Source organism: Ctenopharyngodon idella, chromosome 19, assembly GCF_019924925.1.
Source record: "Ctenopharyngodon idella isolate HZGC_01 chromosome 19, HZGC01, whole genome shotgun sequence".
Lineage (NCBI taxonomy): Eukaryota > Metazoa > Chordata > Actinopteri > Cypriniformes > Xenocyprididae > Ctenopharyngodon > Ctenopharyngodon idella.
This window is the reverse complement of record NC_067238.1, coordinates 12,185,082-12,207,166: the sequence shown is the minus strand read 5'-3', so window position 1 is coordinate 12,207,166 and position 22,085 is coordinate 12,185,082. Positions and strand designations below refer to the sequence as shown.

The 22,085-nt window shown below is 37.8% G+C and overlaps 1 protein-coding gene across 3 annotated transcripts; it reads right to left on the bottom strand.

The window, feature by feature from the left end:
• Nucleotides 1-8,934: 8,934 nt before the first annotated feature.
• On the bottom strand, nt 8,935-21,920 carry trim46b (tripartite motif containing 46b). 3 transcript variants are annotated; one of them, XM_051872356.1, is made up of 12 exons: nt 21,477-21,920; nt 17,699-17,954; nt 17,419-17,569; nt 16,114-16,312; nt 15,758-15,904; nt 15,261-15,356; nt 14,925-15,178; nt 14,725-14,846; nt 13,550-13,888; nt 12,109-12,338; nt 11,929-11,996; nt 8,935-10,420 (listed from the first exon to the last, which is right to left on the bottom strand). In XM_051872356.1, exons 2-12 carry the CDS (start codon nt 17,946-17,948, stop codon nt 9,982-9,984), a joined length of 2,295 nt encoding a protein of 764 aa, XP_051728316.1. In that variant the 5' UTR covers nt 17,949-17,954; nt 21,477-21,920; the 3' UTR covers nt 8,935-9,981. The 3 variants fall into 3 exon arrangements, with proteins under 3 accessions (XP_051728316.1, XP_051728315.1, XP_051728317.1); XM_051872355.1 differs by lacking the exon at nt 21,477-21,920 and adding an exon at nt 21,233-21,420; XM_051872357.1 differs by lacking the exons at nt 8,935-10,420; nt 11,929-11,996; nt 12,109-12,338; nt 21,477-21,920 and adding exons at nt 12,501-13,391; nt 21,233-21,423.
• Nucleotides 21,921-22,085: the final 165 nt, after the last annotated feature.

The window sequence follows — 22,085 nt, the reverse complement described above, 5'->3', positions numbered from 1 at the left end:
ACCATCACTATGTCTTATTTTCTCTCCTATATAAAGGTCAAATGTTCTGACCTCTCCAGCTTCATCTTATCACCGTCTCCATCTGCTTTCTATCTCTCTCCTGATGTTTATCTGTCTCACTCTCTGTCATTTCGTCCTTCTCTCCTAGACCAGTCTCCCCCCATATGTGCATATGACAGTGTGCCCTCAGCGTTTACTTGTTTATCTCTCTTTGTCACATCTCTTTTTGTCTTTCTGTGCCTGATTCATTCTGTGTCTTAGTGACCATTCAGTACAGTGATGTGTGCACAGCTGTTCTTGACAGAGCGCTAGAAAAACATGTGTTTTCTTTACAAACCCCCTGTTGACAATGTGACTCGCCTCGCCTTTTTGCTTTTTATGGGATCTGGAATTTTTACAGCCACGGTGCGTTTGACAAGTGTTCTTACCAATTCATGGTAAGATAAGTAGAAAACTTAAAGAATAATAAATTGTAGTCACTTCAGCATGTCTCGCTGTAGTTCAAATCCAGGTATGAGTGCAGCTGGTCTACATATTTGAAACAATATTGATAATTACATTTCTAAAACATCTCACCTAGAAATTTACACACAAACTGACCACAAACCGCAACTTTCAGATGCCATCTTTATTCATTAGCTCAACTGTCACAGAATGGAAAGCACAGGATTGTGGGATATCAAAGGCAGCGAAGGATCTACGCTGCTGATCAGATGAAGGCATCTCATGAGACAGGAAGTGAAGTTAACTTTGGATTCGGACGTGCCTCGATGCCTTCCTACCTTGGAATGCGTCCTTCGAAGGCAGCATTTTTCAGTTTTTGGATGCAGCCCTAGATCATCTGTTCTTCTTCTGCGCTTTTTCCTGTTGTGACGGTTATCAAACAGCATTGCATTACCGCACACGCCCCCTTCTGGACTGGACTGGAGTTTGAATTGCCTGTGACTGACCGTATTCGTCGTCTAACTGCATGAACCAAACCGTGACGTCCGTACAATATGGTTTGGAACGAATACATGTACCATCACACCCCTACTATGTATATATAAAATTAAATTAATTAATATAATTATAAATCAATTAATTAATTATGTAAATATATAATTAGTTATATATTTTACATTATAGTTATAGTTTATATTTATTATAGTACATATTATAGTTTACATTCATCTGAACATGAATTGTATGGATATTCTAAAGGCACTGACAGATGGCAACAGACACTTCTTTGGGTTTTGTCGGATCAGTGTGTTACCCCTGTCAGAGTCTGTCGGAGCTTGTTTTCGCTGATTGAACATGCTGAATCTGTGTTAGAATGTCTGAGAGAGGCATGCTGTAATCTGGAGATTGGTCTGCGTCTGTCGGTGCAGTGTGAACTGGCCTGAAAAATTATAAATGTGTGTATATATATATGTATGTGTGTGTGTGTGTGTGTGTGTGTGTGTGTGTGTGTGTGTGTGTGTGCGTGCATGCAAACTGTGATATTCATTCTCATACAACCACGATTTTATATTTTCATGCAGTTTTAAGCAGTTGAAGACCACTGAACGATTCCTGTTATTTTACACCATGGGAACAGTGTTAACCTGCTCGCTGTGAGTTATGGGCCCACATTAGGCGTCTGTCTGAGGTTACACCTTTACTCCATCAGCAACTAAAATCCAATATGACAGACTGTTCAGTAAAACGCATACAAGTAAAAAGCAAAGCAAAAAAAAAGGATATAAATGATTAAAATAATCAGTCTTTAGACTGGTATACAGGTCTCTCTCAACTTGTCAATAGGTTAATATTCAGGTTAGTTCAATCAAAAATGAAAATTATGTCATTTATTACTCACCCTCATGTCGTTCTACACCCATAAGACCTTCGTTCATCTCTGGAACACAAATTAAGATGTTTTTGATGAAATCCGATGGCTCAGTGAGGCCTTTATTTCCTAGCAATGTCACCGAACCTCTCAATATCCAGAAAGGCACTCAAAACATATTTAAAACAGTTCATGTGAGTTCAGTGGTTCTACCTTAATATTATAAAGCGACAAGAATACTTTTTGTGCGCCAAAAAAACATAATAAGACAATATCTAGTGATGGCCGATTTTAAAACACTGCTTCGAAGCTTTAAAAATCCTTTGTTTTGAATCAGTGGTTCGGAGCGCCAAAGTCACGTGATTTCAGCAGTTTGATACACGCTCTGAACCACTGATTCGAAACAAAAGATTCGGAAAGCTTTGAAGCTTCATGAAGCAGTGTTTTGAAATCGGCTATCACTAGATATTTGTTGAAAAGTCGTTTTTTGGTTTTTTTTGCACACAAAAAGTGTTCTCGTCACTTTATAATATTAAGGTCGAACCACTGTATTCACATGAACTGTTTTAAATATGTTTGAGTACCTTTCTGGATCTTGAGAGGTTTGGTGATATTGCTGGCAAATAAAACCCATTATAATCACTGATGCTGTCTACAATACTTTGTCTGTAAATGACGATACTGTTGTGTGTAGTGTTGATAGTTTCCTACGCAACGACATTAGCCAATTATATCAGTGGCCTTTACTGACAATCCTTAAAAGGGCCGCCCCTTAAAAAACGACCATTTCAGACAGAGGGTCAGAATAAGGGTTGAAAATAATCATTTTTCCACACACACATTATATATATATATATATTTAATATATATATAATTTTTTTTGTGTGCAAAAAAATATAATAATAATAATAAAAAAATCCATGTCATGACACCTTTAACTCAGTGCTATACAGCTGATTAAGGTTTATTAGGGAACCAAGCTAAAAATAAAACAGATGCACAGCTGAAACATAACTTCAAAACTTGATGCTTCCAGATGTGATCCAAGACATTTGGAACAAAATGGAAATACCGAACAGATGCTGGTCAAGATCCATAGGGATGCATTATACTGTATTTGAGATGATGTGAAACTTTTTTTTGCTAGAGTCTACATTACACCGCCAATCAAGGGGGTGGTAACTTGGCATAACTGAATATGACTAACATAGTCCCATTAAATCTGGTTTTGTTTGCTCAGAATGTTTGCTAATGCCACTAGTGAATTTGATTAGTATTCCAATGCTGGAATGTGCTTCTGGTCTATTGAATACTCCTTAAGGGAGATGCCAGGCAAAACACATCTATTTATAAACCCTGATTCATCGTTGTGATATTCACATTAAGGATAGTGAACAAACCTTCATAATTACAATGCATTTTATAACCAAATTCTTTAAATTTATGTATTTGAAATGGCTAAACGTGCTGAATGGTGACTCCTTTTTAGACAAAGAACAAGAATTGATTCAAATCAATGATTGATGCTTCATATGTGAATGTGAAAACAAGGTTAAGGTGGACCCTGCAGCATGCTTTTAACATTCATGCTGTATCCAGACATGCCTAGCTCATTTTCAGATGTCTGAAATGGCTTATTCAGAGGAGAGAACACCTGGAAGGCGCGACACACTGGTACTAGACTTTTTTCATAGTATATGATCTAAAATTGATGATAAACCATGGGTCACTTATGATGCAGAACCAAACAGGTGCTCTATGAAAATGAGTTTCATATGATGTGCTGTCTGGCTAATTCACCAGCAATTAGTCGCTCAGCTGTTATTCTAATATTAGCGTACAATGAAATGGTTTTCCAGAGAATGGAGCGGGGCAGATTACATTTGCACACAGTTAGGCCAAACGCAAAATGTGGTGCAAGTTTAACAAATGGAATGTTTCTATTGAGGTCAGTCACACTTAGTCTTGCTCAGACTGCTGAAAACCTAGGCAATGATCCTCAAAAGCTTCTATTTATCTGTGGGGATTTACTAATAGCGGGACAGATGGGATTGCTGAGTGGGGAGGGTGAAGAGTTGAAACAGTTAAACGTGGCCGATCCCTCCACTCCAGCGCTCTGTCCGGCACACGAGAGGATCCATATGGAGACAGGAGAGTATTAGTGTAACACTCATGTATACAGAGGGGGAAGGGAGTCGGGCGACAGCTTTACCTCTCAAATCTTCTTATCAAGTAATGAAACGGGTTGATTTTGATCACCCTGATTCCCGTTTTATGTGGGACGGGGATCTCGCGAGTTAATAGTATTGCACTTTTCTAATGCATTCCTTCCAGTGGTTATTATGGTCAAATTGCTTATGTTGATTGCTAGTGGCTTTAAAATATGAAAACATCCAGATTTCCTGTCCAAGGGCAGGAAAGGTTTTCAGTTGCCAGGGTTAGGTTATAGAGGGGACCGGGGCAGGTTGTCACACTTTTTTTACTACAGTGAATATTTCTAAGTATGGGTTTATTTTTGAAAGTCAAGAGAACAGACTTAAAGTCTTAGCTACAAAAAAATATTGAACATCTTCAATGTTATTTCCCAGTAAAAGTTGAGAGTTTCGAAATGGGTGATTGAAAACAACATACAAAACCATTTCAGTCTATAGATAAACACCCATTTGTGTAATTTGACTTTTGACTTCAACCTTTTTAGTTACTGAGAATATAGATTTTTCCAGTGTAACAACTAGCCCTGGTCTCCCACGTTAACTCCCCCGAAACAAGCAAATATATCTAGTTGTATGGATCCTTGCAATTAATTTGATCAAATTAGTTTTTTTCTTTTGAGAAGCAAAAAGTTTGACAACTATTTGATATGACTGTTTTGTACATAGCAGTTTTGGATACATTAGATACAACCGGGGCTAGTTGTCACACTTTTACTATACAGTCAATAATTCCTAGGAATTCTTTTTTAAATCAATATCTTGTATGGACAAAATCCTTAAAGTCTTGACTACAGAAACAGTGTTATTACAGAGGAAAAAAGATACAGTTTATTTAACACATATTGAGAATTTCTGACAAAATCTCTGACATTTGAATTAGGTGTTTGAAAACAACATAAAAAGATATTTCTAGATAAAAACCCATTTGTGTAATTGGATTTTTGACTTTTTAGTTACTGAGATATAGATTTTCCCAGTGTGACAATTGCCAACTCTGGACTGTCTATTTACACTAAAGTGTAAATAGCGTCCCTTGTTGGCAAATGCTATTTACACTATCTCCGCCCACCAATGTCTGATTGGGCCACTCAAGTTTTAAAACAGACGCACAGAACTCAATGTGTTCAGTGGTGCAGCAGTAGCCAGTAAAGCTTGCAGACTTGGCTTTTAATGCGATCAACGCGGGTTCGAATCCGTCTTTTGTCAAGGTCGCATTTATTTTCAATAAAAATGAAAATAATATTCTCAAAGTGGAAATAAACTGTGAACGAGTGTTTAATAATATTAAAAGTCTTTATTGGGTAGGGTTAGGGGAAGGTGTAGGGAGGGTTTTTATTCTTCCAATAAGGCAGCATCCATTTAATAATTTTAATAAATATAATCATTTACACTATGATATTATTGCATCCTCTTAATGTACAAAAATACTGGATCTGCCAATGTAAAGTACAGATAACATCTAATTACTATTTACTCTTATTGCAAAGAACTGATACTTTTACATGGTGTAAATAGCATATCACTAAGAAAATGCTATTGTGACTTAGTGTAAATAGCATCTATCGCTAAGAAAATATGCTATTTTCACTTAGTGTAAATAGCATCTAATTGATATTTACACAGTGTAAATAGCATCTATCACTAAGAAAATATGCTACTTTCACTTAGTGTAAGTAGCATTTATCGCTAAGAAAATATGCTATTTTCACTTAGTGTAAACAGCATCTAATTGATATTTACACTTAGTGAAAATAGCATCTATCGCTAAGAAAATATGCTATTTTCACTTAGTGCAAATAGCCGCTGCCTTACAGTCTCCCCTATTGGCTTGAAGAAACAAGTAGTAAATATCTTTGCTATTTATTTGATCAAATTACTTTTTTTGAGAAGCAATAGGTTTGACAACTCTTTGATATCTTGTATAACTCTTTGACTATTTTGTATGAAGCAGTTTTGAATATGTAGTTGTCACACTTTTACTACAGTGAATAATCCTAAGGGTTTTTTTAAGTCAATTTTCTGTATGGACAAAAAAAATCTTAAAGTCTTGGCTACGGAAACCATGTCATTGCTGAGGGAAAAAGATACAGTTTATTTAACACACATTGGGATTATGTGACAATATGCTCCAGTAGTTTTAACAGAATTTTGAACTACGTTTGAAAACAACATACAAAACCATTTCAATGTATAAAACACATTTCTGTAATTGGATTTCTGACTTCAACCTTTATAGTTACTGAGATACAGATTTTCGCCGGGTTTAACAACTAGCCCTGGTCTTGAAGAAACAAGCAAATATATCCAGTAGTACAGATTTTTTCTATTTAGTATATCAAATGACTATTTTGAAAAGCGAAAAGTTTGACAGCTCTTTGAAATGATTTTGTACGAAGCATTTTTAGATACATCTGCAAACTCCATGAAACTCAATCCTACAATTAGTCAATAGACATTGCGGTGAAAAAAGTATCAAAATATGAGCGTGCAGTGGTCTGTCGAAAGTCTTTACCCTACAATAACGGAGTATTACCACCGTCTAGCCCTCCCTTCTAGTCTAGTCAGCTAGAGGCTTGACGCAGATGGCAACAACCAGGGTAGACCTACAACAGCTGGTATAGGTCTAAGCTCGTAACAAAATGGATCAACGAGCGCAGCCATACGACAAGCCACCGAGACTACGGACGGACGCTTTACGGATATTTTAGTCTGTGGTGCTTCGGGAAATGACTGGTCTTATTAAACGAAAATCACAGAAGGTTAAGCAGCTGCAAAGCTTCTGAGGTATTTAAAAATTTCCCCCCTGACTATTTCCCCCTGACTGTGCATAAGACTTCCTGGTATGGATTAGAGGCTGCAGTACATGTGGTGTTGTGGCTACATACCTTCAGTCAGTCAAAACCCAATCTGGTGCTGAGTTTTCCTTCTCCCCAGGCCGAGAATCGGCAAAAGCAAAGTGGATGATGGAGAGGGGGAAAGGAAAAAGAGAAAAAGAAAGATCAAAATGAAGATAAAGTGAGCAAAACTTAAAGATGAATCGTGGAAAACAGTAGAGAATGATGGAGGAGATGGGATAGAGCGGGCGTTTAGATGAAAGCACAGAACGCAGAGATGAAAGAAAAGAAAATCAACCTATGACACACAATCTTTAAGAAATATCACCCTCAGCTCTTATTGGGCCATCACACTCCCTAGAGCAGTGATTTCAGTGAGGGTCGAGAAGGTGTGTGTGTGTGTGTGAGAAGACGACATATTGTCTTGGATTTCTGTCGCCAGAAACATAAGCCAAAAGAGAAATCTGTGCTTTTAAAACTTTACATTTCTGAAACATTACATTCCATGAGAGGAAAACATTGGCTAACCCCTCCTTTGGCTCATAGTCTCTCAAAGGGTCTGTCTAAGCTGAAACATACCTAACCACTCGACTTTCTGGTTTCTAACCAATATGGCAACAATTAAAGACATATGTGGATTTTCATATAAGGAGCTTTCTAAAGCACCATATACAGACATGCATATATCTGCATAGTATCAAAACTTATTTGGCCTGTTTGGTTCATTTGATGAACTCTAACCAATATAATATTATATAAAATAGGGTGCATATATCCAATCTGATGTCACAGGAAAACGTAACTATTTTACAAGGTGGTGATTTCGTATGAATGTGGAATCGTACTAAAATGTACGATTATAGGAAAAAAAAGTTTGCATAAAGGTCCGCCCCTAAACATACCCGTCACCGGGGCGGAAGCAGATCATATAAAAACATTCAAATTAAATCGTACAAATTTATATAAATTAGCCACCATATCTTCAAAACAAAATAGTTACGAATTGCCAAGAGATTGTGTTGACATCATATGTTAAATGAAAAGTATTAATTTAGAAACTTGGTAACACTTTAGTTTAGGGTCAAATTCTCACTATTAACTAGTTGCTTATTAGCATGCGTATTACTAAAATATTGGCTGTTTATTAGTACATATTAATACCTTATTCTGCATGACCATATTCAACAACCCTACCCAATACCTAAACTTAAAGGGATAGTTCCCCCAAAAATGAAAATTCTGTCATCAGTTACACCCCCTCAAATTGTTCCAAACCTGTATATATTTCTTTGTTCTGCTGTAACCAAGCAGATCTCGCCCCCCATTGACTACCATAGTAGGGAAAAAAAAATATTATGGTAGTCAATGGGGGGTGAGATCTGCTTGGTTACAAACATTCTTCTGAGGTGGCAGTGGATGCAAGTCTCACTTTGTCTAAAATTGCTCTACATTCCCTTAATAGTGCATTTCTTGCCATTCACTATATGACAATACTGTGTATGTGTGTATATAGTTGTATGTAAACAGAATAAATACATTCATGAAACATTGTCTGCAATTTCCTCTGGGTGGTTCAAGTCTTAAGGAGGGGTCCTATACTTTTATCCGATCCAGACGGATTCGATTTCTTAAAGGACCTCTGAGTTAGCCGCGCAGCAGTAATTTTCCTATTCACGACCAAAAGGAAAAACAGTCCATTTGTTCATGAATTGGGCTACAGTTCTTGTTTCTGACTCACCAAGAACTGGTTCATAAGAGTCATTTGTTAATGAAGCTGACTTGATCTCTCTAGTCTATATGCTTGATAACAATTCAATAAAAGTGCCATGCACCAATGCAAATGGAAAGCCTACCATATCTTGTTTTCAGATTTGACCTGAATTCCTTTGTTAGCCAAAAGTTTAGCTAAATTAAAGCATTTGCAACAGTCCAAGGCTAATCCACCTTGCAAGAGGACTGACACTCACATTCAGTATATTTGAAGAAACTGCTGCCCCCAGCTGATAAAAAACAGTAATACACCATTCGTTCTGAGTATATTCTACATGAGATGTTACATTAAGGATAGAATAAGTTTCATTTTCAGTTTCATTATTTATTATAATTATTTATTACCAGCAGGCAAAAGCCACCATTCTCTCCAGCAAGATTCAAACTACACTCTAAAGCTTTAAGCTGGACTGAAATCAAGCACATGATTCAAACTCTTAAAAAATATTCTCTACAAGCTTTAGTATGAATTTGCATAAGGTGATTTATAATAGTTAGATTTGTGCATCACACACATATACATTTTTAATCACATAAATATTGAGTTAAGCAGTGCACTTCCAATCTATTGCATTAAAGATTTTCATTCTTAAGAAGCTTCACTTAATTAATTTAAGCTTTAAATATTTTCCAGTTGTCCAATAGCATATGGGAATTCAAAACAACAATTTGTGTAAGCTACAAGGTGAGCGTGCCCTAAGAAAAAGTCCTTTTATATACCAACTGCAGTCTAGAAGCCACATATTTCAACAAATCAAAATTCTTCTTAACCATCTAAGGCAAAACAGCAGCGAGAAGCATTTGGTCTGGCATTAGACGTATGTTGAGTAAATATCTTTGTAAATGCTCAAGTTGACAGCTGAAAGAGTTTGACAGATCTGTCTTGACAGCACATGGCTAGAGGTTAAAAGAGCAGATGTTTATGATAGCACTGTGGGTTATAAAATGAGGCCTTGTGTAACAGTCTGGAATTTCTGCTCTGTTTGGAGATTAATAAACAAAAACACTTTAATACAAGGTATATTATATCACTATAATATACACAGTGTGGAAGAAAACTAGTATAAAAAAAACGTTGAGGCACATTTCCTACACAGAGAGATTGGTTGGGAAATATATATTTTTCCATATATATTGTGTGTGTGTATATATATAGGTGAATATGCATTTTCATGGGTATATAAGTGGCATCACCAAATTCATAATTCAGTTGAAGAGGTTTATAATTGAGCAAGCAATGCAGCAATAAAGGCCTCTCAATAGGAAAAGAAAAATAAGCAGAGGTTTATGTTGGGTGCAATTAAAAACAACCATCTCTTAAAATCGAATTATAAAAACAATCAATCAGAGTTCAGTTCAGTTTGGTAACACGTGATTGAATGGTGACTCGTCTTACAGGGGTTTGATTTGCGTTGCGATTGGCTACCAGCTCCTGTAGCTGCAGAGCTCCGCCTCCAATGAAACAGAATGCAGGGCACACAGGGGCGGAGCAGTCCACAGGTCCCTCCCATAGTGGTCGGAGAGAGTGGGCATCGTAAAATGTGACCCGGCCCTTCTCAAAGTCGAGACAAATTCCTAGTCTCGGAGGCAACGGATAGGTGACGCCAGTTGGCGAAGAAGGGCCGTTGCCATTAGTGAAGCCAGACTCTCGGTAATTAGCATTGGCGTGATGGGAGTTGGGGGAGGAGGGCAGGTAGATCTTGCCCATGCCCATTGTGAGGAAAGAGAAAGGGGGAGGGGAATCTGACGAATCCTCAGCTCCACTGTCATGGCCGCTGTCTGGATCATATCTATCAGACAGAGTAGATGAGATTAAAGTCAGCATGAAAATTGGTTGAAATCAAGTACCATCCATTTTCCTTTTTTAAATATGCTGTTCCACTTGGAAATACTGTGCCTTTTAAGAGGGATAGTAACAGTGATAGTGACGTGACGTGAGGCCAAGTATGGTGTCCCATGCTCAGAATTTCACCCATCCAAGTGCACACACACAGCACACCCAGAGCAGTGGGCAGCCATTTTTGCTGTAGCGTCTGGGGAGCGATTGGGGGTTAGGTGCCTTGCTCAAAGGTACCTCAGCAGTGGGTAATGAGAGTGAAAGAGAGTGCTCCTCCACCTACATTTCCTGCCGGTACTGAGACTCAAACCCGCAACCTTTTGGTTACAAGTCAGACTCTCTAACCAAAACATTTTACTGCCCCCATTTCACATGTCGATTTGAAATATGGTGGAAAAAATGATCTATAATATAGATCAGGGATTTTAAAATTTGGGTCCGGGAACTTCTAGGTGCTAGGGGGTTCGTGGAAATGTTTAGAGAAAAAAAAAAAAAATGTAAAAATAAATAAACAATAAGATTATAAATAAATAAAAAAAAAATACACATTTGAAATAAATAAATAAATAAATAAATAAAATAATTATATTAAAATTAAATATTTGTATATTAATAAATGAATAAAAATAATTTAAAAATAGATGAAAATTAATTATAAATTTAAATAAAAAAAAGAAATAGATTAAAATAAATAATAAAAATTAGATTAAAATAAATAAATAAATAAATAATACACAGCATAGTACTATAGTGAGTAAAAAAAAAAAAAAAACACTAATATTTTCCAAATAATGTTTTACACATATTTATACTTTTTTTTTTTTTTTTTTCACAGTATTAATTGGGTCTTTGGGTCTTTATGAATAAAAAAGTTATAACTGCCTTTAAAATTTTAGGATGGAAATCCCTCACATGAGATAATATATGGGGGTCTGTGGCATCTAAAAGACCAAAAACCCCTGATATAGATAATATCTTATGTATAATCTATATATAAAAATCAGTGAACAGAAAGCTGTATGGTATTAATCATTCAAGCTTTCACATTTTGTTGTGTACACATGTATAAATAAGTGAAATAATGGATATTTTTCATCATTTTCAAAATCCGATGTAGTTATTTGGGTTTATTCTTTATAAAATAATTATTTTGTTTTGTTTGGACTACTGCCATGTTGTTTCCGACTTGAACGTGTGATATTGTAATAACGAACGCCCAACTCTGAGGTACGAGTTTCCCAGATGCACTTGAAAGCAGCATATATCACATTCCCAAATCTGTTGAGCTTTTTATTTTCGATTGTAATAGTTAAAAATCATAATTTCAATAGTTTTGGTCATAATAAAAGCAAAAATAAAAGTATTAGGTGTCATATCTTAACATTAACAGATCTACTTTCTCTTCTCATGATTATTTTCTGTCCTCTCCCTTTTTGTTCATTTCTGAGATTTTGTACTTACCTTGGACTAGCCATGTCTTGAGGCAGATGAAACCACTCTTGAAGTTTGGACTCCAGGCCCACTCCAACCTGTAGAATATAGAGAGAAAAGCCAAAGACAGAAAAAATTAGAGAAAAAGTGATACACAGAAGGAGGTACGGGAAAGACTGTTAATATGTTTTCCTTCATTTCAGAACTTGCCTTGACCAGATATGAGCCGGGCTCCACTGAACATGCCCAATAGTGTCGGCCCTGCGTTATGGCCACGTCACCCACGAGCAGATCCGCTGTCAGGTGACAGGAAGTGAGGGCCCGATCGGCGGCCTGCAGCAGGGACAGACCAGGCACACTGCGGGCACAGCGCTGCTCCTTACTCACCACCAGTCTGTCCGCATGCAGACCCCAACGAGAGTCCAGGTAAAAATTCAATACTGTCGGAGAGGCGGAGGGAGACAACAGCGAGGGAATACGGAAGAAGTTTTGAGAAGGATAGAAGAAGAGGGGAAAGAGGGACAGAATTAAGGCACCAAACAGAGGGATGAAAGAGTGGGTGGAAAAGGAAGAATAGGAGATATATGCAAAAGGAGGACATAGCATAAAAACAGCAATCAGGAAAACAAGGAAAGAAGACAAAGAAATGCACTCTAGGAATAGCAGGGACAAATCAAGACTGCAAAAAGGAGAAAGATTTGTATTCCAGCAGACAGGCAGATAAGAAAAAGTTTATTTTCTATTTGAATGTATTTTAAAATGTAATGTATTTCTGTGATGGTAAAGCTGAATTTTCAGCATCATTACTCCAATCTTCAATGTCACATGATCCTTCAGAAATCATTCTAATATGCTGATTTGCAGCTCAAGTAACATTTTTTATTATTAATGTTGAAAAAGGTTGTGCTGGTTAATATTTATGAGAACTGTGATACATTTTTTCAGGATTCCTTAATGAATAGAAAGTTCAAAACTCATTTGTAACATTACAGATGTCTTCACTGTCACTTTGATAAGTTTATTTTGTACTTGCTGAATAAAAGTCTAATAATTAAAGTCTAAAAAAAAATGGTCTAATAATTTATTCTATAATATTAAAAATTAGCTACATTTGAAAACATTCAGGAGCTAGTGTTACAATTTTGTCATGAACATCTGCCTTCTGTCTGGACGTTGGAAACCTTGTATTATTTGTAACATGGGCCTCCATTTAATGTGTTAATATTAATAAACATTACACAGCATTAAGGTTTGCATGTGGCCACATTTACAAAGCGGATGGGTCAACATTCACATCAGATCAAAATATTTCACTACATCGAGGGTTTTGCGTGGAAAATAAACATACTGGTGGATTATAAACAATAAATGGCTCAAATAATAAAAAGATGAGGGAAACATAAACAAGAATAAAGATCCAATAACAGAAAGAGTTTTGAGGGCTATAAAAAGGGAACAGGGAAGGTGGCAGTATAGAGCTGTTGTCAATAAAGCTGGGAAACAAAACATGGAAAAACCAAAGGTTGTAGAGACAAAGAGATATGGGAATGGATAAAAAAGAAAAAAGATAAAGAGAATTGATGAGTAGATGACTATCATTTGGGAATGAATTCTGTCTGTACTATGTTTTGTGTTGAAAAAAACTTCGTACCTGGAGCTGGTGGTGTGTGTAAATATACTTCCTCACTGTATTCTCCGAAGCCGGCCTTATTGCAGCCTCTCACCCTCAGCACATACACACTGTCCATCTCCAGCCTGTCAATCACCGCGCAGGTCCCGGTCACCTCCTCCAATCTCTGCCAGCCCCAGCGAGCGGCAGCCAATCCCCCATGAATCCCTCCTCTTGCCCCGCCCCCTGGCACCACCCCACGCCGCCGGAATTCCACAGAAAAATGCCAGGCAGGAGTGGAGTCTTGAGGCAACCGCCAACAGAGGAAGAGCTGGTCGTAGGCAAGGGTTCGCTGGGTGTCGATCACAGGAGCGAGAGGGGCTGATGGGATAGGTCGTTTTTGGTTAGGGTTAGATTATAGGGGCTTTCGCACCGGCTCTAGGAACTTAGTTATAGGAACTAGCCACATGGGTGGTTCCCCAACAACTAATAGTTCACAGAGGGCCGTTTTCCTGGTTGCATTCACACCGCCAGTAGGAACTCTGAAGTTTTATTTTGAGCCTGAGCAGCACACAACGTTCCTGTTCTCCATTAGCTTATGATCTGATTAACAGTCCTGTCTAATACGTTATTATATAGAACTGTTATGTACCGTGTGGTTGATGCCCAATGTCGCTAGCTGAGCAGAAGAACATAATCATGTTTTGCTTGGTCCTAAGTCTCCTTAGCTTAAAGGTTGAAGTCCATCTATCACTGTTTCCCATGTTCGACGAGTTAGTTTGTGGAGTACATATATAGGCTATAATATGTGTGTGTACACAGCTTTTTTTTTTAAAATGGCAGGTGCTGGTGTTTCACGTGCGTTTGGCCAGTCAGCGTACACTTAGTTCCTATTGTGCTGGGTTAGACCCTACTCTGAAGTAGGAGCTAATTTAGTTCCCCCAAAAGAAGTTCCTAGAACTAAAATCGCTCCTAGTTCCTGCGGTGCGAACACGCCAATAGTTCTAAGAACTATGAAAAGGTTTCTCCGGTGTGAAAACCCCTTTAGTAACACTGCAGACAGTGTTTTCTGTCATTAAAATCTGTTCATTTATAAAAACACAGAAAAAAATTATAAAAAATAAAGATTCTGAAAGCTTATTACACTGCTTGAAGGAAATCCCATAATAATTTAGCCCTAAACATTTACAAGTGTCTGATTATTTGACTTTTCCTACCCTGAATGAAGTTCAGGTCTGTGAGGAGTTTGAGCTCTCTGGAAACATCAAGCTGGAAGTGACGGAACGAGGGGTCGGCAGAGAGAGAGAAACGCTGCATAGATTCAATAGACTGGGCCAATCTGAGAAAAAGAGAAATAATAGTCCAGTGTTTTCAAATTTTGGCATTAGTATTATCAGCAGATAGTAAGTCATCCCACCTGTTGTGTGTTAATCTGGCTGCGTGCACAAAACTCGATGGGTCATTTTCTTTGAGCAGCTCTTGAGTGAAAGCCATCAAGCCGGCGTGCTCCAGCAGGCTGCGTTTTTCAGCCACCTGATTGGCCAAGGCCTCTGCCCTTCTCTGCCGTGAGCTTTCCAGAGCCTGAGCCAGCATTGTCTGTCGCTCAGTTAGCAGCGCCATTATCTCCTTCACGCAGTGAGAGAGCTGCTCTTTGGCTGATACGCTGTTCACCTGCATTCATGCACACAGACAAATGCTCAGCGCATCAAACACCTGCATTCCTTTTGTGACAGAGATGAAAAGGTGGGTGTACCTCAGTTTGAGTGACAGCACTCTCCAATTGAGTGATCTGAGTCAACACCATGTCCTGATTGGACAGAATGTAGTTCAGCTCCTTGGTGATCTTGTCCTAGGGTTTACAAAAACACAATGTAAAAGATTTTCAACTTTCTCTTTCTGAAATGAAGAGATTAATTTAGTAATCAGACAAGATGTCGATGGTTTATTCATGCATTGATAATCATTCATGTTGTACATTTACTGTATATTAAAATATAAAAACACTTTCATCCCTGGAATGTTTTAGTGGCAAGAATGATAGAATGACATCGCAATGCACCCCATTTTTGTTCAGATCTTCAAAAGCTTTCAAAAGGCATTGTGATTGTTATGTATTGTTTTTATGCTCAACGGATGATTCAATCACTATCACGAAATCAATTTCTTTAGAAGAAAAAACATGGCAACTTAATATGATACAGTTATTTATTCCAGGTACACCATTAAAACAGAGGTGAATTGAAAACATACCTTGAGACTCTGGTAGGCTTGGGTGACAGGCGCAATCTTGTGACCCGCATGGACTCTGCGCAGTTTACAAAGTGAACAAAGAAGCATCTGACATGATTTACAGTAAAACTGCAGCCTCTCCTGATCATGTTCTGGACATGTCAACACCTAGAGAGATAGAAAGAAACTTTATGATGCTCTATGGAAAAAATCTGCAAATTCAGTTTGCGAATATTCTGTTTTACTTGGAAATATATCATATTATGGAAGTAAAATGGCTTGCAAATGCAGTTTTGTGTTAATTAATCTGTTATCAGATCCTGGACCTCAAGGTATGAGAGGTAGTAATCCTGGGCGGCACAGAAGACGCGGCTCACCTTTGGCCTGAAGTTCAGGGTGGGCTGAACGTGTTCGTGCTGGGCGCGGGGAGTCCCCCAGGGGTGGTAGAGTTTGAAGCACTCGTTACAGAAGCTGGCTCTGCAGTCTGAACAACCTTTAGTGGCCTCCAGGGCCTGTGGGGGTTTACAGAACTGACACATCACAGCCACACTGCCCAGATTCACTGTGTGTCTGTATCTAGAGAAAGCAAGAGGAGAGGCAGATCCTACAGTGAGGCATTTGTTCGTTTGCCTGTATGCACATTTATTCATGTAGATATAGTAATCACACTGGGTAAGTTGTGTATTTAAGATTCCATTTAAGATTACTAGGTTACTAAATAAATAAGTAAATGAGTTTAAATGCTGAAATTATATTATATTATATTATATTATATTATATTATATTATATTTTTAAGATTCTATTTAAGATTACTAGGTCACTAATCAAATAAGTAAATGAGTGTAAATGCTTAAATTATACTATATTTCATTTCAAATATAATATTACTATTATATAATATTAAAATATAATAGTAATTTATTAAATGTATTTAAAATTATATTTAAGATTACTAGGTCACTAATCAAATAAGTATAAATGCAGCAAATATATTATTATATTATATTATAATTTCATTACAGTTACGCAACATAACACAATATTGTATTGTGTATTCAAGTTTACCTAAAAGGATCACACTTCTATCTTCATAGCTCCGCCGTCAAATTCACAAACACACTATGCAACACAGGCACCTCCCCGCTAATGAGAGCCCCTTACTGCTGATTACAGGTCTGTTTCTCAGAAATTGCTTACTGCACCTTTAATTTATTTGACCATGAAATGGTTTTTAGTATTTTAGTCTAACAATAGAAACTCTATAAACTTAAACTAAATATACTTTCAACTGTGAAGTAGAGTTTATGCAACACAGGCACCTCCCCCCTAATGAGAGTATACGCCCCTTACTGCTGATTGGCTACAGGTCTGTTTCTCAGAAATCACTTTCTGCACCTTTAAGATTCCTAGGTCACTAATAAAACAAGTATAAATGCTGAAAATTATATATTTTATATTGTGTATTAAAAATCCTGTTTAAGATTACTAGATCACTAATGAAATAAGTATATCTTATAATGCCCAGATATTATTATTATTATAATTTTAAATTGTCTTGATATTTGTCTGTCATTTAGAGCATTTGTATCTATATTCTTTTTTTAAATTTCATTACAAATATAATATATTTTATTATATTAAACATAATATTTACGTGAATGTATTTGAATGTGTATATTACCTTTCTACAATTCTCTCCAGTGTAAGGTTCCTCATGCATTCAGCCAATCCTCTCTCACCAAGTTCTACATCTCGCCCACAGGGGGCGCAAGGGAAAAGCATGACAGTTGCAGGGCCTTCCTTTCGCCTGCGACCTGGGTACGTCCCAGAGCCTAAACACATACATACAGTGAGATAAACTGATTAACATACACACAGTGAAATAAACTGAATAACTCATTATATCAACCTGTTTACATTGACTTTAAAGATGATGCATACAGTTTCTTGTCTTTACACACCTGAGCGCAACAGCCGGTCCACACGGTCAGACTTGGGCAAGGGTCTACGCATCTGCCGCGGGGACCGCGTGTTGGGGGTGGAAGCGGGTGAGTTGGGCTCTGGGGGGAGCTCGGGCTGGGGATACCCGCTCTGAACCAGCACCTCAGAGGCACACATGAGACACACGCTGTGCAGGCAGGGAAGTACAATTGGCTGCTTCACAATGTCCTTGCACACAGGACACTGCAATTCCTGCTCCATACTCTTCATATTGGACTGAAAAGAGAAATGCAGGGGAAAAGAAAGGAGAAAGATGTCTCATAGTAGCCGCTGAGCAAATGCAGAGCAGCACTATAACAACTTTCAACACACAAATGTATCTAATATGATAAAACAGTGCTGCTTTACCCCACATACGCTTGACCGGAAGAAGCAGAAGTGGTGAGTGTGGCATAATAAAAGTTCCGCTGCTCTCAAGCAGTTTGTCGCGTTTGTCTCTCATTAGCAATCGCTCCAGTGGCCTCGTTTCTGCTTGCATATACTTACATTAATGTTAATATTCTCATTCATGAACATGATTTCTGCCGAAGTCCCGTCCCGATTCTTTTCCACCAGCTGTAGACGTGAAGACAACAGCTCCTATGATTCCGCGAAATCAAGCCATCATCAAGCTACGCCTTTGTTTTGAATAAGCGACCTCTAGCAGCGAAACTTTACATATTGTGCCTTTAAGAAATATTTCGTAGTACTAGTACTACCAATGTTGAAAACGGTTGTGCTGCATAATATTTTTGTGAAAACCATGATGAATTTTTTAGGATCATTTGATGAATAGAAAGGTCAAAGGAATAACATTTACTTGAAATAGAATTAAATTTGTAACAATGTATGTCAAATCTGATACTGTAGATCAGGGGTCAGCAATTAAGTTTGGCATCGGGCCAAAAAAAAATTTCACCACTAGATGGCAGGCCAGAACATAGTCAATGGAAAATTGATTATTAAAATGGATAATAATCGCGACACAACACAACAAATTCCCGACAGTAAACGGATTCCCCGTTCTATTTCTGACGTAGTCCAAGTGCTTTGCAATAGTCGGTTTGCCACATTTGCTTTTAGCTGTTGCGGCACGGTGCAACGCAAAGAAAGTTGCGTCTGGTGTAGACACGGTGATAATATTAGACGGCACCACGAGACAAAGATCTATTTCAGAACCAGCCGCTATCAAAATAATCTGGCTGCGGGCGCGGGCCAGATATTATTGCTGGCGGGCCAGTTTTGGCCCGCGGACCGCCTGTTGCTGACCACTGCTGTAGATTTAATGTGCCCTTAAAAGTTTTAATTTCTTTCAAAAACCTTACTGACCCAGCCCAAACTTTTAAATGGTAGTGTATGTCCATGAATGTATTTTGTTGTAATGGTGCAATCAGACTAATCAGAAAATTTCCAAATATTTCCTGAATACGCAATAATTTATGCAGAACAATGCAAAACTTGACATACTTGTATAACAATCACAGCATCATTTATCTAAGTACCACATGCTCCTGGATCAACATTCCTAACCAGTCATAACCCTGAATATCCCCTCAAAATCAGAGGCAAATGGTTTCAGGCCCTATCCCTAAACTTGTTTTTTTAATAGCCACGCACAAACGTTATTTTCTCAAAAATACAAACATGTACATGTTACTCACATATTATTGTAGCCCAGTTTGTGCTGAATACAGTGTAATCAGACTTTAGCCATTAATATAAGCAACTAGTTTAAGCAACTGAAAAAAGCACAAATGTCAGGGCATATCAAAACATCTCCAGGGCCCAAAAACCCCCTCAGACCCCAGAGGGTTAATTAAAGGGTTAGTTCACCCAAAAATGAAAATAATGTCATTTATTACTCACCCTCATGTCGTTCTACACCCGTAAGTGTTCTACACCCGTTCTACCTTAATATTACAAAGCGACGAGAATACTTTTTTTTTTTTTGACATTTTGTTTTTTTGGCGTACAAAAATATTCTCGTCGCTTTATAATATTAAGGTAGAACTACTGAACTCACATGAACTGTTTTAAATATGTTTTTAGTACCTTTATGGATCTTGAGAGAGGAAATGTCATTGCTGTGAATGCAGGCCTCACTGAGTCATCGGATTTAATCAAAATATCTTAATTTGTGTTCCGAAGATGAATGAAGGTCTTATGGGTGTGGAACGACATGAGGGTGAGTAATAAATGACATTATTTTCATTTTTGGGTGAACTAACCCTTTGATAATCATGGAAGCTCAAATGTGTGACCTTCTGGGTTTACCTTACTTGATGCACCATTATCAGACTTTTTGCTAAATTAAATCTGCCCAAACTTTCATTTAGAGTGAACTGTACATAATACATATTGTTGCATTTTTGTATTGCGATATATGGGGCATGTATACTGTTACACCCCAAACAGCTTAGCAAAAAAGCTACAAATTGTATCAGTATGTGAATTCCATGGGATCACACCCATAGTCTTGCATTATTAGCATCATGCACTTCCAATTGAACTACAAGGATAAAAAAATTGAACTGGTAGCTCTTTCCACGATAATAAACTGAAAATTCAGAGCATGGTACAGCCAGATAATTGTTAAATTTAGGTACTGAAGTCATATTTGGGACAGAACTTTAGATCTCCATGAAGAATTATGATGTTTCTGTTGCATACTGATTTAAAGAAAAAGGAAAAAGGCATATAAAATGAGTAAAGAGACTAGATTTTCATGCTGCCTGGCTGCTGAGAGAAACATGCACACCTTTATAAATAGCTGTCTCTGGTGCGCTGCTTCCAGCCTGCAATGCTCTTTAAAAATGGATAGTGACCTGATGTTAATGATTTAAGCGGACAGCTGGGTGACATTGGCTCTGTAAAGGCCACATCAGCTGAAGAATGACCTTGTCCATCAGACACACACAGTAGGCTATAAACATATTTCTGGTGACTGTATGAAGACTGATTGAGTAACAGCACCACAAACAGATCTGACACCTGTTCTCTCCAAACATGCACTTATATTCAGAAATTGTATCTCAAAAACCATAAGAACAAATAAAACATGTTACAAATGATTTTAGTAACTTTGACCTTTAGGAACCACCATGACAAAGAGATTCTTATTTATTCTGATAATCACATGCCTAGTACAGTACAGCTGGTTATCATTATCCGTACGCTAGTTATTAGTTAAACACATGCAATGGCAATGTCATCTTAAAATTTAACCGTATATCTTTGAACTAGACAAACAATTTCAATTTAAATCATACTTTAAATACCAAAACGCATGCCATAGGAAGGCCTACAACAGCTTTAAGACACTATTGGGCTTCTTTATCATCGCGCGGTCATTCAGCAATGTCACCTGGCCATATGTGTCACTCCATCCCGCAATACAAAAGATTTAACGTGATTTTACTACAAAACAAACGCGACTGAGGTTTGACCTACAGAGATGACTGTATGACCGGTTTGCACGGCAGACCAGCTCGAGCTGTGTTCGGCAGCGCCCTTACCTTCACCTGAAATCTGGGCGCCATTACGGGATCCTGCCGTCTTTACTTCATATGAGAGCACTGATGTCGCAAATCTGTGCGACTTACCGTGATACACAGATTTAACAGGAATGAATGTAAACCTACTTGCAGTTTCCAGCCAGCTAAATAAATTTAACCAGTAACACGCCACATGCCATCGAAGCATCACATTGCCACATGCACGATGCGGATTATTCATTCTATACAAATCTTGCAAATGTACCGTTTATGTTCCGTTTCTCCGCAGTAGACCATCATATGTCAATGGGGAAATCTTCCGTTGGCCGCCATTGCCTCTTTCAGGTTGAAATGTAGGTTAGTAGGATGTCGCTACATCAGCACGCAACTGGAGATGCTTTCAAACGCTCTCGTCCTCCTGCCCGCATCCCGTTTCCGTGGCAACGAGCACGTCCGCTCCATCAGCACAGCAGCACGATTGCGAATACCAGCCTACCTCAATATGTCTAATATCACAACTTATAGCTTTTGCATTTTTTTGGTATTATCAGTGTATTTCAGACAAACTGACAGTCTCTTTCAATCATTTTAAAGTGGCACTGTAAAACAAGCACTCTAAAAAGTGAAACTGTGCAGCAGTGTTCTTTTTAAGCTTCAAAACATTTACGCATCGAATCAGTAGTTCGAATCTTGTATCAAACTCGCGTGATTTCAGAAAACGAGACCTCGTTACGTCATATTGTTTCGAACTTGGTTTAAAAAAATCTAAATTCCGACCCTGGTTCAGTTTTATAATGTATGTTAATTTTTAATTAATTTTATACATTTTAAAACAGTACTAACACGTGTATAATACAAAAAGTATAATGACCTA

Excerpts from the sequence above, each read along its gene's own strand:
- trim46b (XM_051872355.1), bottom strand. The coding sequence starts at position 21,256 with ATGGCGCCCAGATTTCAGGTGAAG. Across the intron at positions 17,955-21,232 it reads CGCCCAGATTTCAGGTGAAG|TCCAATATGAAGAGTATGGA; the intron begins GTAAGGGCGCTG and ends TTCTCTTTTCAG. Across the intron at positions 15,905-16,113 it reads CCCTGAACTTCAGGCCAAAG|GTGTTGACATGTCCAGAACA; the intron begins GTGAGCCGCGTC and ends CTATCTCTCTAG.